Source organism: Hevea brasiliensis, chromosome 5 (assembly GCF_030052815.1).
Source record: "Hevea brasiliensis isolate MT/VB/25A 57/8 chromosome 5, ASM3005281v1, whole genome shotgun sequence".
In the NCBI taxonomy this organism is placed as follows: Eukaryota; Viridiplantae; Streptophyta; class Magnoliopsida; order Malpighiales; family Euphorbiaceae; genus Hevea; species Hevea brasiliensis.
Window position 1 is genome coordinate 106,312,142 of NC_079497.1, and position 16,947 is coordinate 106,329,088.

Genomic DNA, 16,947 nt, shown 5'->3' on the forward strand with positions numbered 1-16,947 from the left:
TAAAATTACTAAACTTATTCCCATATGAGTTTCAAATTTGTACAATATTCGATCCAAAATCAAAAATTTAAATCAAATCGAGCTTGTTTAGTTCAATTGGTTCAATTTTTCAAGATGGGTGATTTGATTCGGTTTTAAGTTTTAGATATTTCTGATTTTTCGATTTAGTTCAGTTATTGGAGTCAAGGAAAAATAATAAAAAAATGAATCGAACCGATTTCTCTTCTCTCCTTAAAGTGTTGCATTTTTCTACTCTCTTTATATATAACATTTTAATAAATCCTAATATACTTTTCCTTGTTCTTTTATTCTAGCCGGCTCCCCTTCCTAACCTAGCCCTCTGCCCCTCTCCTTCTCTTCTCTTAGAAACACCACGAAGTCACCATCACCTTCTTCTCTCATTTTCTTCTTACTCTTCGCATTATGCCATCACCATCACCATGACACCTCCTTACACTACTTCTTCTTCTTCTTCATACGTAACACCATCACCTTGGTTTTCACTCTTTGGTCTTCTTTGTCTTTGCCTTTAGTCTTTACCCTAAAATCCCAAAAAGGCAAAGTCAAGATGTTGTTTGAATTTGATGATCTAGGTATCGTTGCCCAGACACTTCAAATGACATTTTTTATTTCACCTTTTTGGACTTTAAACATTGAATCTATACATAATTTAATTTTTTTTCAATGAAATTTTATGAATCTATCTGATTGTACTGTATGAATCTTATGGCGACAATTGTATTGTATTGTATTTGGCTATTTGTTGGGGGTATTGAATCTGCATTGAATCAAGTTTGGTATGCCATAATCAAAGTTATGATGTAATCATGATCATCTTGCATATTTGATTACTTTATTTGATAACATAAAAAATTTTGACAAAATAAAATGACAATTACATAATGTAATTAATTATATTTAAAGTAACGTAATGGTTATTACATATAAAAATGTTATAGTCTTGATTACTTGTATTGTTTTTTTTTTTTTTAAATTTATTGTTAATACTATCACCATCATTATAGCTACTATCACCGATACTCCTACTTTGTTACCATCACCACTATCACCAACACCACCGTCTTGTTGCCACAATTGCTATCACTACCGTTTTCAACACTTAACTATTATCACCTCTACCACTACTTGGCAATTATCAGCATCACTATCTCACCTTGCAGCTGCCACCCCCATCTAACTAACGCTGTCAGCACTACCATTACTATCACCACTTAGCCACTACTACTACTCAACTACTAATCACTATAATTATTACTACTTATTATTAACATTATAAGTAAATTAAATACTAAAATAAAAATTATCATTACATTATACTATTTATATTTTTATTTTACAACCAAATAAAGGAATGTAATGACTTATAATTTTGATTGTATTAAATAATTGATTATATTGCATTATATTATGCCTTACCAAATGTAACATTATTGCGATGACTTGTATTGTATTGAATCTGTATGAATCATTGAATGTATTTGGAGATTTATAATTTAAGGTAACAAATTGAGAATTTGCGATTTAGGGCAGTTAATTGGCCATGTGAGAATAACCCATGGTTTTGAATCAAACTGAAACAATTTAGTTTGATTCAGTTCTTTTTTTAAATCAATTTAATTTGATTCTATTTTTTTTACGTGAAATTCATTATTTGGTTCAAACGATTCAGTTCGATTTTAAGTCAAACTGATCTAATGCTCGGTCGTAATTGGTTGGTTAATAAATTATTAATTTTAAAATAATATGAATGATGATTATTGCTTAATTAAATTACTAATTTCTTTCGTTTTCCCCCTTAATGTAAAATTATTGTTTAGGACTGAAGGTTTTTTTTTCTTCAGTTTTTTTATATCATTTCACTAGTGGCCATTAAAAAATTAACAAAAGGAAGGAAGGAGGAGGAAGAGAAGAAAAAGAATAAAGTGACGAAAAATTATTTTTATTAGTCTGAGCCATTGTCAACTTTCCTCTCCAAGACTCCTTCCACTCTGCCTCTGCATCTCTCTCTCTCTCTCTTGCTTTCTCTGATTCTCTCTACCCCTCTGCTTCTCAGAGCCCTGATGTTACCTTTCCCTCTCTCAAGAGCACTCAATCTCGGATTTTTTACTCTTTGCGGAATGATCCATCAATCTCTTGCCATTTCTTGTTCTTCAATTCCAATGCGTCTCTGATTTTCTCTCCGCATTTGATTTGCTTCCTCTCTTACTAGGGTTTCTCTCTCTCCCCCCCCCCCCCTTTCAGTTTCTTACTCTTTTTCCCACTACTTAGTATGATCCACCGCTATCTCACTACCCTTTATTTCTTACTGACCCAATTTCCCAATCCTCTCAATCTTCAAGCTATCAAAATCAAAATCTTGTGATTTTTTTTATCTTTTTGTTGTTGATTGCTGTAAAGTGGGTTTTGGTTTAAAAGGAAATGAGGGATGTTCTCGTGGCTGGCAAGGATAGCAATGGCGTGTTGGAGACCTGTCAGTCGATATGCCCGTATGAGCAAGGATGATAGTGTTAATAATGATGATGATTCTTCCTTCGGTGACTCACTTCTCTGGTCCAAAGACCTCGAGAAACACTCTTATGGGGAATTCTCTTTCGCTGTAGTTCAAGCCAATGAGATCATTGAAGACCATAGTCAAGTGGAAACTGGTCGCGATGCCACCTTTGTTGGCGTCTATGATGGGCATGGTGGGCCCGATGCATCTAGGTTCATTTGTGACCATCTGTTCAAAAATCTCATGAGTGAGTTTTTTTCCATTTCTTTAATCAGATTAGCCTGTGGGTTTATTATATTTTGGATTTTGGTGTTGATGTGAGAGGATTTTTGTGCTTTCTGTTTGAGTTTTAACTTTAGTAGTTTTTGGGTTCTTATTGAATTGGAAAATGTTGTTGGAGTCTCTGAGTTTTTGTTTGCGGTTGAATTGTTTTCTGATGAAAGTCTTCAGATTATGAAGGAAACCTTTTCTGTAATGGTCTTTAAGCAATCCCAGAAAGTTTATTGATTGATATCTTTGTGCATTATTTTCTACTGTAGGGCTTGCTGGAGAAAGAGGAACCATCTCCGAAGAAATCCTTAGAAGCGCCTTCTCTGCAACTGAGGATGGATTTCTTACTCTTGTACGTAGGACTTGTGGACTAAAACCATTGATTGCAGCAATTGGATCTTGTTGTTTGGTTGGAGTTATATGGAGAGGGACATTATTCGTTGCAAATCTGGGTGATTCTCGAGCTGTAATCGGTTGTTTAGGTAGATCTAATAAGATACATGCTGAGCAGTTGACTAAGGATCATAATGCATGTTTGGAAGAGGTTAGACAGGAGCTCAAATCCTTGCATCCAGATGATTCACATATTGTAGTTATGAAGCATGGTGTTTGGCGCATCAAAGGCATTATTCAGGTTTGCTTCTCTTCTGATGCTGCCTGCTGCTGTCCCTGTTTAGAAGTTCCAACACGTGTTGTCCAGCGTTTTTAAAAGGGTGAAAAAGTTTTGTGCATATACAACCACTTTCATTCAATTTGCATCACTAAAATGAGTGCAGATGTGGTTTTTCAGTTTATAATCTTTTCAATTTTCTTTCCAAGGCCATTCAGTTTGCATTTTTACAGAATGCAATTGACATGTACTAGAAATGCATCATTGTGTTTTATTGTTACCTTGACTTGCATAAGTAATCTATTGTTAATAACAAATTCAATATTTCTTTCTGACCCATCTTGTAGCAATCAATGGTTTAGTATACTTGTATAGTTTCTATTCTCATTTTCCATAGTATTATCGTTGAGATAGATGGTAGATTTATGTTAAGGAGATGTGGATGCGTTGGGTACCATTTGTGTCTGATGGATGAGTTTTGACATGTTTACATTGTAGGTTGAAGAATTTATTAATTGAAGATAAAACTTTAAGAAGTCTGGGAATATCTTCTCCACCATTTTTTGCTAATATTTTCTCCTCTTCCTCCCTTTTCAACTTTTGTTTTTCACTTTTCCAGCTTGTATCTGGAGTATTCAAACAGCAGTTTCTTAAGATATTAAATGAGAGAGTTAGTCCAGCAGTATCTGGAGTAACAATTGGACTCATGCATACAGCATTATTAAAACTCTCTGGACAAAGTTAAATTGGCAGAGGCGTGCCTCACAGTGTTAATTCTCCTACCATTTAGTGGTTTATACCATTTTAAACATAATGTTACATTTTATTCTTGTTACCTGTGCAAATATTTTTTAAGACGATTTAGAATTAATGTGGTTGTAAATGTGCCTATAAAACCATAATCTAGAGTCTTTTTTTTTTTTTTTTTGGTAATGAACTTCAGTCACTTACTGCTACAATGGTGTTTAACTATACTAATATTTTCCAAAAATGTCATCATCTTAGTATAGGAACAGTTAGAAACAGTGATAAAAATACTAATATTAATACTGTTGATTATGAGATGACATTAGTAAGATGTTTGAGATCAGAAGTTTCGCTAGCTGGAAGGATTTGCATGATGGTAGGAAGCACTCAGCCCTTCATCTGGAGTTCTTGTTTGAGAACTGGGCATTAAAATAAAAAGAAAAAAAAAAGAGCAGCTCTTGTATGGTTCAAATGAGAATTTCTTTATTCATCCTTGTTTGGCAAGAAATTGGATTGGATTCAACATTTTACATTATATATATGTGTGTGTGTGTTTCTGTGTCTTTCACCTGCCAAGCTCATTGTGCAAGTTGTGTATGATAACTTATGATGTAAAGTTCAAACATATTCATTTAACAGTTAGGAGGGTTTTCCAGTCCTGTTAAACTACTTTTTCCCCTTTATTTCTTGTACAACATATGTGCATTATGAATTTATCGGTTATTGATTAAATACATTTTCCCCTTTGTTCTTTTTCTCTTGGTATGTTATCAATAGGTATCCCGATCTATAGGTGATGCATACTTGAAGAGGCCAGAGTTTTCTCTTGATCCTTCATTTCCACGATTTCACCTTCCTGAGCCAATTCGCCGACCTGTGCTAACATCAGAGCCATCCATATGTTCAAGAGTTTTACGAACCAATGATAAATTTCTCATATTTGCGTCTGATGGGCTTTGGGAACACATGACAAACCAAGAAGCTGTGGAAATTGTGTATAATTATCCACGCACTGTATGTATTGTTTTTATGTATATAGTATATTCTTCTTCTTTTTTGTGTGTGTGTGCGCGCGCCTGCGCTCTTGATCTTCAAGGCACTCATTTTTGCCTTTCCTTTGATTTTCTTCAAATGTTAGGGAATTGCAAGAAGACTTGTTAAAACGGCTTTAAAAGAGGCAGCTAAGAAGAGGGAGATGAGATATGATGATCTTAAGAAAATTGATAAGGGAAGCAGGCGGTTTTTCCATGATGATATAACAGTGATTGTCATCTTTATAGACCATGAATTGCTGAGTAAAAATATCGCTGTACCAGAGGTATCAATACGAGGTTTTTTCGACACTGTTGGACCATCAAATTTTAACATTCTCCATGGAAATTGATGGTAATACAATGTCCATTATCCGAAGTAGCATGCATTGCTTGAAATGGTAGCTTTGGCCACTGAAGAGTTTGGCAAGTTTTTGCCTTCATTCCTCTTCTAGTCTCTCAAAAACATTTGAGTGCTGTTCCCTTACCCGCCCTCTTCTTTTTCTTCCCAATTTTCTTTTCAAATTTAATCTAGTTCATGGAGCCTGATTTCTTTTAACTTTGGTACGTACTGCATGGCGATAAGCCTGTCAAGGAAGCTACTGTCTTTTTTTTGGTTTAACATGCTGGACTTTTGTACACACAAGTTTGTAAAATTTATACACGATGTTTCAATAATTTTCTGCTTGTATTGTTAGTATTGGTTATTTCAGTTTCGATGCTCAATTTAATGTTCTACAGGTTTGGGATTCTCTATCAAATTTGATGGCCTACATGCCATCTCCCTTTGAAATATTTTTTAAACATACCTAAATGATAACAAGAATTTCATTTTATTTGTATATCATAGAAAGTTCGTCCATTTTCTTTCACATTTGGTTTTTCCTTTGTTCAAAATGATCTATCACATTTTGATTATTATTTATTATTTTTTTAATTTTAATTTTTATCTTTATTAAATATAATAAATATTTATTTAATTTTTTAAGTGAGATAAAAAATAATTTAGTCAATTACTAATATATTTTTAAAAGAACAAGATTATCTAATAATTTTTTTAATTATTATGTAAAATTCAAATATGACAATAAAAATAAAAGGAAATAATATATCATAAAAGTTATAAGTTTTGTGTAAAATTCAAATGCGACAATAAAAATGGATGGGAAATAATATATCATAAAAATTATAAATTATATATAAAATTATGGTACTATTTATCTATAATAATTATAATGATAAATTTAATAACATGAGTTAACTCATATATGATATTAATTCATCATTTTAATTATTCCCTCCGCCCAAAAATATATACTTACTTCTACTTTTATATGAATTAAGAAAATGTAATTAATATAATTAAAGTAATAAATTTTATTTAGTCTTTTCTAATAAACTTTCTACTTATATTACTCTTTTAAAAATTTATTATTTCATATTATTAAATTATGATTGAAATTAATAAATTTTATCTTTTCAACGCATACTAAATAGGGACAATATTAAGAAATTTAGAGATAACAATGGGTTTGAATCTAAACTCAATTTATATCTTCAAAACTCGAACGCATCTTAAATTCGATTAAAATTTATTTTTAATTATTTAAGCTAATTCCAGACCTGATTATTATTATTTAAAAAAATCTGAACTCGTTTAATTTTATATATTTTAATTAATAATCAATATAAAAGTTATTTTTATTAATAATTTATATTTTAGAAATTTAATAATTTCATAAAATAATTAATTATATTTTATTTAAAATAAAAAATATAAAAATTTATTATAAAAAACATATATTTAAATTTGATTAAGTATTTTATATAAACAGATTCAAATAATGGATATCTAGTTTGTAAAATTTAAAATTCGATCTGAATCCATTATGAATATTATTTTTCAAACTCGAACCTATTATAAACCTGATTATATACTACTTAATCTTATCTTATGAGGGTTTGATCAGGTTAGATATCATAAAACCCGATCAATTCCATCTCTAAGAAAACTAACAAATAAATTATTATATCAAAATATTATAGAACAGATAAAAAAAAGAAAGCTTATTTTTTAGGATGAAGGAGTGTTAAGTATTATTTTATACAAATTTTGTTTTATTGTAGTATATCCAATAATTATATTAATATTATATGTTAATAAGTAGATGAACTACAGCATAAGTTTTCAAAAATATAATATAATTAAATATATAATATTTTCTATCTTTTATAAATAGTAGTTTATAAATTAATAAATATTTTATATGTAAATTTAAATAAAATAATATTTTAAATAATATAGTTTAACTAATTAATTTATTATTTAATATATAAATAAAATAATTATCAATTATTTAATATCCATGCAAAACAATATTATAAACTTTAACTTGAGTCCCAAATTTATAAAGATTTTTTATTTACTATATAAATGTCATATTACCCTTTTTTTATAATTTATTTAGTGTAATATATATAAAACGCCTTTTTAACTAAACTACATCGTTTCAGTTTGAAGTGCAAAGCCAAAACCTAAAATCACACTCTCATGCCTACTTTGCAGCCGCACGCCCGCGCCTAGTCATCTGTGTCTCTCACTGTCCATCACTTCGCCGTATTCACTCTCTCTCTCTCTCTCTCTCTCTCACAGCCTTTTGGCGTTGTGCCCTTGAAGGAATCTTTGCTGTCTCACCTCCTCCAAGCCAGTAACTCTATTCTTCTCGCCGCCGCCCTAGATCTCGCTGCAAGCGCAGCTGCTGCTTGGCTGCTCTGTCCTCTATAGCAGAATCGTAGAATTGCAGGTTTGATTCTCAGAAAACCAGTGAACAAATAATAAATCTGCGGTTTATTATGAGCAAAATTCAGCATTTTTGTGTCTTGGAAAAATTATATCTTGAGCTTCTTATCTCAGGTTTGGCTCTGCATGTTTGTGGGTTCTTTTCTTAATTTTGTGGGTTTTGATGGTTGTTTACTGAGAAATTTTGTGTATTGTCGGCATGTGGTTTAATTTTGAAACATGTGTCCTCGTCTGCTCATATATTTCTGTCGGAATTGACTCTGCTTGAAGAACACACTGAATTCAATTCGTGTCTTCACTTTGGTCATGTTTTTCACTCGGAATTTACTCATGCTTAGACGTGCTGGGGCGTTATGGGTTTGAATTAATATTCATCATAAATATCATCAACTAATTAACTCTTGAGCATGCAAAATGAGAGAACTTTTTTTCTTTATTCATACTATATGAAGTTTTAGATTTTCTTATAAAAATTTTAGTCTTTATGTCTTGAAATGTAGTTTGAATATTTTATAGCAAAGTAGCTGATGAAAGAAGTTGCTGTAAAATGGTATATATATATATATATATATATATAACCGATTTAACCAAATTTTAAAAAAGTGGGTGGATAATATTGGTGCAATCAATAAAAAGTTTCATAGGTCCGATATGCCATTCACCATGAGCCCAACTAAACATATTCAAAGGCTTCTGCTATCATTTCCTGGAGGCTCTTTAATGCAACTAAATTATATCAATTCTTTAGGATCTAATATTTTTGTACATATTTTTTGAGATTTTGGGCAACTGTTTTATTTTTTGCGGGTGTCCTAATTATTTACTCTTACAGTTGCTTTTTGTACAGCTAACAATGCCATGATTAAGATATGAACTTGCAAAGTTAGCAAAATTTCAGTTTTTATATTGTAATTTGCAGGTGGATGTAGTTTATTCATATGTTATATGTATCCATCATTGTAATATGCATCCATTTATGTAAACTTTGTTGAATTTAGTGTGATTTGTTTAATTTTTGTTAAACTATTGATTTTTCGTTGCTGTTGTTTTGATTTTTTTTTTTTTTCAATTTTTAGGATTTGGATATGGTGGGTGCGTGACCCGTTTACTTCTTTTATTGAATTTCCTTAAAAAATTACGAAAAAAAGGAGTTTGGGTAGATTCATTTAAACTCATGAGCCATACTACAAAGTTGTGGAGCATCGACTACGTCATGATACTTCTATCTCTCTTAATCAATTTGGTTTCATGTCCGGTCGTTCAACTATGGAAGCGATCTTTCTCATTAGAAGCTTGATGGAGAAATATAGAGATGTGAAGAAAGATCTACACATGGTTTTTATTGATTTGGAGAAGGCTTATGATAGTGTTCCAAGAGATATCTTATGGAATATGTTAGAACAAACGAGGGTATCTATTAGATACATACAAATGTTGAAAGATACGTATGAAGGAGCAACTACTATTGTATGCACAGTGGGAAGGGACACGAGATTTTCCGATCTCAATTGGATTACATCAAGGATTAGCCATAAGCCCTTACCTTTTTACATTAGTTTTAGATGAATTGATGAAACATATACAAGAGAGTATTCCTTGGTACATGATGTTTGCGGATGATATTGTTCTGATAGATGAGACGGGAGAAGGAGTCAATAGAAATTTAGAGCTTTGGAGAAGTATTCTAGAGTTAAAGGGCTTTAAGTTAAGTAGAACGAAAACAGAATACATGCATTGCAAGTTGAGTGAAGGTCAAACTGGTGATAGGGAAGGAGTTAGTTTGGATGAAGTGGTACTGTCCTAAAATAATCACTTTAAATATCTTGGCTCAGTCCTTCAAGTAGATGGGGGATATGAGGAGGATGTTAGTCATAGGATTAAAGCCGGATGGTTGAAGTGGAGACGTGCCGTGGGAGTTTTATGTGATCGCAAGATTTCCAATAAGTTGAAAGAAAAATTTAACCGTACAATGATCGGCTATGTTATATGGTAGTGAGTGTTGGACACTAAAGGAGTCGTATGCGTCTAAGATAAGAGTTACAGAGATGAGAATGTTAAGGTGGATGATTGGCCATACTAGACTAGATAAAGTCTGTAATGAGAGTATTAGAGAAAATGTAGGAGTGGTGTTAATTGAAGATAAGTTGAGAGAAGGGAGATTGACGTGGTTTGGTCATGTGAAGCGTAGACATACGGAGGCTCCAGTTAGACAAGTAGAGCATATTAGGTTAGAGGATAGAAAGAAAAAAATGGGTATACGTAAATTGACTTTGGAGGAGAGTAGTACAACATGATCTAGAAGCATTACACATTTATGAGGATTTAACCCAAAATCATTTAGAGCAAAGAAAGCGAATCCATATAGCCGACCCCAAATTTTTGGGATAAATGCTTAGTTGAGTTGAGTTGAGTATAATCACATGATTATATTGTATTTGTATTCAGTATCTTTGAGAAAAAAAAAGTTTATTGTCTTTTATGTTCATACCATGTATTGTGTTATTATGTCCATTCATGGATTGTGTTTGTCTAATTTAGCCAATTGTAAAATTAATTTAATTTGATCAGATTTAAAATTAATTTAATCACATCATCTGTGCTTGGACATAAACAAATGTGCAGTACGGCATTATTGGTGTTCATTCTTGTGGGTTCTTGCTCAGTTGCTCGGTGGGCACCTACATTGTCATTGTCGAAGTTAACTGCTTTGCTTGCTACTTGCTTTCCCTTGCACTCAGCACTGAACCTTAAAAAATTCATAAGAGAAATATGTATGGCTTGATTACCTCCTCCGCTGCTACCACGTCCGCCACTTCCAACTCTCTGTCTTCTCGCATTCCCTTTGCCCTACTTCGTCAAAGAATCACCAACACCGCTTCGTGCTCTCAATTGGTAAATACAATCTCAACAAAACTGAAATTTCTCCAAAACCTTTTTCTTTTCTTTTATTTAAAGTTTGAAACTTTGCACTCTTGTCTTCTCTTCCATTCTTTTTCTTTGTGTTTTTGGGTGCCATTTTATTAATTTTGATGGTTTTTCAGACTTCAATTGTGTGCGTTCAAGTTAACGGTAACTCGTTGCGGTCAAGTTATAGTGCTATTAAAGCCATGGCTGACTCTCATACCCTTTCAGTGCCAAAGAATGAGCCTCAAGCCTCTGCTTCTGGTATGTTTGAATGCTGTCCTAGGATGTCAAGACTTGAGGTTCTTCAGTATTACTATCTGTGCAAGTTGTCTCTTGGTTTTACTAGTTTTATATTCCTTTTATTTTTTCAAATACAGTGGCTATGATTTATGTATGAGGTTTATTTGGATTCAGTCAGCAGGCAAGCTCTGATATCTTTATCGGACAAAAAGGACCTGGCTTTTCTTGGTAGCGGGCTACAAAATTTAGGGTAAGTTATCTGCAATTTCTTTTTTATTTGTTTCATCTTTTTAATTTTGAAAATTTTATATTTTACTGCATTTATCCTGGAATTATTGCTTTCAATTTGTTTGATTCTTTTGGGAAAAAAAAATATGAAAAAAAGGAGGAAAGCTTGGAAATCCATTTTCTATTGGATGCTGTTTGAAACTGGATTACCGAGCCCCTCTTCTCCATCCTTCTTTCATTTTTCATTCTATTTTATTTTTAAATTAAATATTTAAGCCTCATGGAATTTAATGTCTTATGGTGATCTCTTCTGTAAATTGGAGGTACACAATTGTTTCAACAGGAGGAACAGCATCTGCTTTAGAAAGTATTGGGGTGTCTGTAACTAAAGTGGAGCAACTTACTCGTTTTCCTGAAATGGTAAACTGATTCTTAGTTTGTTCTTTTTTATTTTTGCCTTTCTTTTTATGTGGTTATTCTAGCATAAGTTGCTCTTGCAAGTCGAATTACTGTGAGTGCAGTGTTATTTTCTTTTCTTCATCAGAATATGATTATTCATGAGGTTGAAATTTTATGGTTATGAGAATATTATGTTCGCTATTCTGATATATGCATGTTCTTTTGTGTAATTTATGGCTTATGGATTTTAGGCATGTACCAACATATGACATGGACACTATTAATCTTCTCAATTCATTTTGTTTCTCCTTATATTTGGATGATCAAGTTTGCTATCCAATCCATGTTTGTTCGAGGTGGCCTGTATGCATCTGACTTAGGTATGATCGGGTAAAGATTTGGATTATCTGAAAAGAGTTATGGTTCTAATCAATTCTTTAAATTTTATCTTGTTAAGAACATTACTGAAAATTTCAACTTATTAAACTTATATTAATATAAGAGACCGCTTTTGCATTGGAAAATGTAGCAAAGTGCATTACACTACATTCATTTAAGTAGCCATTTTTAAAACCCCTCTCTCCATTTAATCTCCCTTTGATGAAAATATTTTATTCAAAGCTGATGTCATTTCTATTCTCTTGTTATAGCTTGATGGTCGTGTGAAAACTTTACATCCCAACATCCATGGGGGTATTCTTGCTAGAAGGGATCAGAAGCATCATATGGAAGCTCTTAATAAACATGAAATTGGTGAGTTGTGGTAAACTTTGGTACTGTAAATCCTTGATTGTAAAGTATTGTCTTTTGGTACAATATATTTTGTGTAGTTGGTAGTCTTTTTCTGCTAAAAGAGTTGTCCTACAGGTGTTTTTGATGTAGTAGTGGTGAACTTGTATCCCTTTTACGATAAAGTTACATCAACTGGGGGAATTGAGTTTGAGGATGGAATTGAGAACATTGACATTGGTGGCCCTGCAATGATCAGAGCTGCTGCAAAGGTTGATCTTAGTATTAATACTTAAGCATCATTGATAAGATTGCTTTCGTTGCTGTTTTTTTTTTTTTTTTTATAGTTAAAATATACACCTGTAATGTTTAAATAAATTTACTATTTATGATACTAGTTTTTCATTTTCATGAGAATTGATAAAAAATGTGTTGGTAATCCACTGGGTCTTTGATTAAGCCAGCAATCAAACTGTACTGGTAGGTACCATTAAGTCTATGGTGGAAATCCAGCCTGGCCATAACTGTAGACTGGGTTTGGCTTGGGAAAATCTAGGCAAATTTTACTAATGGTGAGCAGTTGCCGCTGCTGCTGCTGCATATTAGTTGATTACATTATAATCATTTTTTAGTTTTATCATTTTGGAGACTTGACGAGGTGGCAATATCCAATTTCTTTCAAAATGTAGAAATGGCTATGCCACCATTGTATGCATACTGCTGTGAAATAAATAAATAGGGGCATTCTATTTGCAAGGAAGACCATAATGTTGCTTTTTTAAGCATTGAGTTGAATGCAACAAAAGTGATTAATTTGTGATATTCTAAGGAAAATTTGAATTTTTTTTTTCCTATTTCAGATTATAATTGATCTGTGTGTGTTGAACAGAATCACAAGGATGTCTTGGTGGTTGTTGACTCTCAAGACTATCCCGCACTGCTAGATTTCCTTAAAGGAAACCAGGATGATCAGCAGTTCCGTAGAAAGCTTGCCTGGAAAGCTTTTCAACATGTTGCTTCTTATGATTCTGCAGTTTCTGAGTGGCTTTGGAAACAAACTGTGGGAGGTACAATTTTGATCCTCATGTTTTTCAGCATGCATTCTAGCTCAGCACTATTAATGGGGCAATCATAAAACACATGCGAGAGAACATTTAATTTGTAATAAATGAAGACATCATCTAAATTAAAATAATCTTCTGAAATACAAATTCATGATGGAGAAGGAAAAAAGAGAGACAATAGACGAAGAAAAAATGTAAACAGATGAAGTTTTTCCTGTGACAATGTGTGGCAGTAAATTTGATTTTCAATTGGTTGTAGTAGGTATTTAAATTTGTAGATTGACTGGATTATTTATATGTTCGAAGATAAATTCCCTCCCAGTCTAACGGTGCCTCTCTCGCTTAAGAGTTCTCTTCGTTATGGTGAAAATCCTCACCAAAAGGCTGCATTTTATGTTGACAAGAGTATTTCTGAGGTTAATGCTGGTGGAATTGCTACAGCTATTCAACACCATGGGAAGGTGAGGCAATCTTGATGTATTTTGATTATGACCTTATACGCTATTGCTTGCTTTTATTATTATTATGGCAGTTATATTGGATATTGGGTGATGAAACCTCTCGAGTTTGCAGTGAAAATGTGTAGCATGTGTCTACTTTTGTAAGAACATTTTACCGATGGAAAATTTTTTAGTACACCCGGGTGTATATATACCCCATCAATAAAAATTGGCATACCATGATTTTAGATAGGATCTACCATATTTTTTAGGACCCATTATGATTTTAAATGATGTGTCATTTATAGATTGGATGAGTGTATACATACCCATTTGTAGGTAAGTATTTCCCTCTACCAATTGGCAACATTACTATCAATATAGACGTGAGTTTTGTTGTGGGAAGCACATAGTGAGATAAGAACTTTTATGTAGTAAAAAAAAATTATACTGGCCAGCTCTAATATTATTTTTATGCCCTTTTTTCTATGTGACCTTTGCTTTCAAATTGATAGCTTAAGGATGTTTTCTTCTGCTACTCTGTCCCATAAAGGTTGTAACCTTTCATTTTCCACAGTTTAAGAAAACATAATTAATACCATGCAACTCATATTTTTCATTTTGTAGCTCATTATCTTCTAGAAAAATTGGCATCTTTCTCGTTATTTAGAGTTGTTTGTCTTGAAATACACAAAGTTATAATTAATAGCATATTATACAGTGGAATTAATGAGGGTAGAATGCAAAGTCATTCTTTTTTTTTTTTTTTTTTTTTTTTTTAAATGGCTTATATTTTAGGACATCCTAAAAAGTAATCATGGACAACCTTTATGGGACAGATTGTTTGATTATCCTGCAAATTATGAACAATATTGCTATTTGCAGTTGCTGTTACTCTGACAGAAGATTGTGTCAATGGCATCTTCATGGTTTTATGCTTTTCAGTTATATAGAGGGTTTTTCCAGATAATATGCAAAAAAATTTGGAAAGCCCTTTTGTTTTGATATTAGCTGCACTTAAATATGTTCATGTGTGTTTTTTTTCCTGCCTTTTCTCAGCAGGAAACCTTTTCCCTCTTAGTATTCTATTTTTATTTCTCTTATTACACAGTTTCTTATTTTTATAAAATTAAAATACAAAAACTAAGTATCCTGCGGTGATACGTTTATATCCATGTTTTGCTCCACAGCCAGTGAAATTCTTTGTTTTGTCCCTTATTTTTGTAATGACCTTTAATTTAACCCATTTTGCTGCTTCCCAAGCACAAGTTTTTAGTGAGAAATCTTCAGTGTTAAATCATATAGTATGTGATGTTCATAATTTTGAGCCTTTGCCTCTTGACTTTCTTTGGATTAATCTGCATTTTTATTTTCTTGCTCCAAATAATTTGTATGAGATTTGACACACTTATGAGTTATATTGGTGCAGGAGATGTCATATAACAACTACTTAGATGCTGATGCAGCTTGGAATTGTGTATCAGAATTTAAGAACCCTACTTGTGTTATTGTTAAGCACACAAATCCTTGTGGGGTAGCTTCTCGTGATGATATCCATGAAGCATATAGGCTGGCTGTGAGAGCAGATCCAGTGAGTGCATTTGGTGGCATTGTAGCCTTCAATATAGAGGTTGATGAGGTAAGTTATTTTATGGGTTTCATGCCCCAACATAGGTTGTATTTTTTACCTGACTAACCTGAGAAGCCAGTCCGACAGTGAACTAAACTTGTTTTATGTAGGCTGAGCTTTTATTTTGCTTTGCTTCTAGGCTCTTGCTAAGGAAATCAGGGAGTTTAGAAGCCCAACTGATGGTGAAACTCGAATGTTTTATGAGATTGTCGTTGCTCCTAAGTATACAAAAAAGGGGCTTGAGATTCTCAAGGGAAAATCGAAGACACTAAGGATCCTTGAGGCAAAAAAGAATGAAAAAGGGAAGCTGTCTCTGAGACAAGTTGGTGGTGGATGGTTAGCTCAGGATTCAGATGACTTGACCCCCCAAGATATTCAATTCGGTGTCATGTCTGAGAAGGCTCCACAAGAAAGTGAACTTTGTGATGCAGAGTTTGCATGGCTGTGTGTCAAGCATATAAAGAGCAATGCCATAGTAATAGCTAAGGTTTGTGTTTTTCTGATGTTTAAATTTTAGAAAATTCTGCTTAAAACTAAATGTGGACACATAATCCAAAGGATTTTCTCATCCATGTGTCATTTTGGGCAGAATAACTGTATGCTAGGCATGGGAAGCGGGCAGCCAAACCGGCTGGAAAGTTTGAGAATAGCCTTGAGGAAATCAGGAGATGAGGTCAAAGGAGCTGCTTTGGCCAGCGATGCATTCTTTCCATTCGGTAATTGTTCCCAAATGGAGTCATTGCCATTTAAGTTGAATAAACTGATTTTGATAATAAATAGAAAGTTAATAATTCATGAGATTAGTTCTCAATAGACAATTTTAGTTGCTGATTATGATCTCTTATTCATGAGATTAATCAAGAATCAATACTTTTGTCTCTGTACTAACATGCTTAGACCACTGGTTCTTGAACAGCTTGGAATGATGCAGTGGAAGAGGCATGTGAGGCTGGGATTGGTGTTATTGCAGAGCCAGGTGGGAGCATCAGGGATAAGGATGCCATAGACTGCTGCAACAAGCATGGGGTTTCATTGCTTTTTACGAATGTGAGACACTTTAGGCACTGAGAGATTTCGGCAATCTCTACATTTTTGAGTTATAAACCTTGCGCCTAGTGCCCTCGCGGCTCAGTTTCATTGTGCAATTTATAATGATGTGCTGTAAGGGCTCCAGATTTTCAAATGCCCTTGTAATCAAATAATGTTCCTTGAAACAATGCTGCAAGTAAACTATAATGTCTGCACTTCGCAAGTTCTAATTAATGCCTTCTTGGTGCATTAAATCAAAGCTGGTTGGCAATGAATTTTCAGATGAAGCTGAGCTAGAAGCCTAGCGGGTAATC

At 33.0% G+C, this 16,947-nt stretch overlaps 2 protein-coding genes across 5 annotated transcripts; both read left to right on the top strand.

Moving 5' to 3' along the window:
• Positions 1–1,993: 1,993 nt before the first annotated feature.
• Positions 1,994–5,848, top strand: LOC110646201 (probable protein phosphatase 2C 68). The gene is made up of 4 exons (XM_021799587.2): positions 1,994–2,759; positions 3,052–3,416; positions 4,917–5,153; positions 5,278–5,848. The coding sequence occupies exons 1-4, from the start codon at positions 2,447–2,449 to the stop codon at positions 5,521–5,523; spliced, it is 1,161 nt and encodes a 386-aa protein (XP_021655279.2). The 5' UTR covers positions 1,994–2,446; the 3' UTR covers positions 5,524–5,848.
• Positions 5,849–7,693: 1,845 nt separating this feature from the next.
• Positions 7,694–16,867, top strand: LOC110646200 (uncharacterized). Of its 4 annotated transcripts, none has more exons than XM_021799583.2 (13): positions 7,694–7,974; positions 10,593–10,862; positions 11,012–11,135; positions 11,289–11,364; positions 11,666–11,762; positions 12,392–12,494; positions 12,609–12,742; positions 13,360–13,537; positions 13,841–13,995; positions 15,404–15,613; positions 15,744–16,091; positions 16,194–16,320; positions 16,521–16,867. In XM_021799583.2, exons 2-13 carry the CDS (start codon positions 10,740–10,742, stop codon positions 16,670–16,672), a joined length of 1,827 nt encoding a protein of 608 aa, XP_021655275.2. In that variant the 5' UTR covers positions 7,694–7,974; positions 10,593–10,739; the 3' UTR covers positions 16,673–16,867. The 4 variants fall into 4 exon arrangements, with proteins under 4 accessions (XP_021655275.2, XP_021655274.2, XP_021655276.2 ...); XM_021799582.2 differs by having other exon boundaries at positions 7,730–7,974; positions 10,634–10,862; XM_021799584.2 differs by having other exon boundaries at positions 7,730–7,974; positions 10,709–10,862.
• Positions 16,868–16,947: the final 80 nt, after the last annotated feature.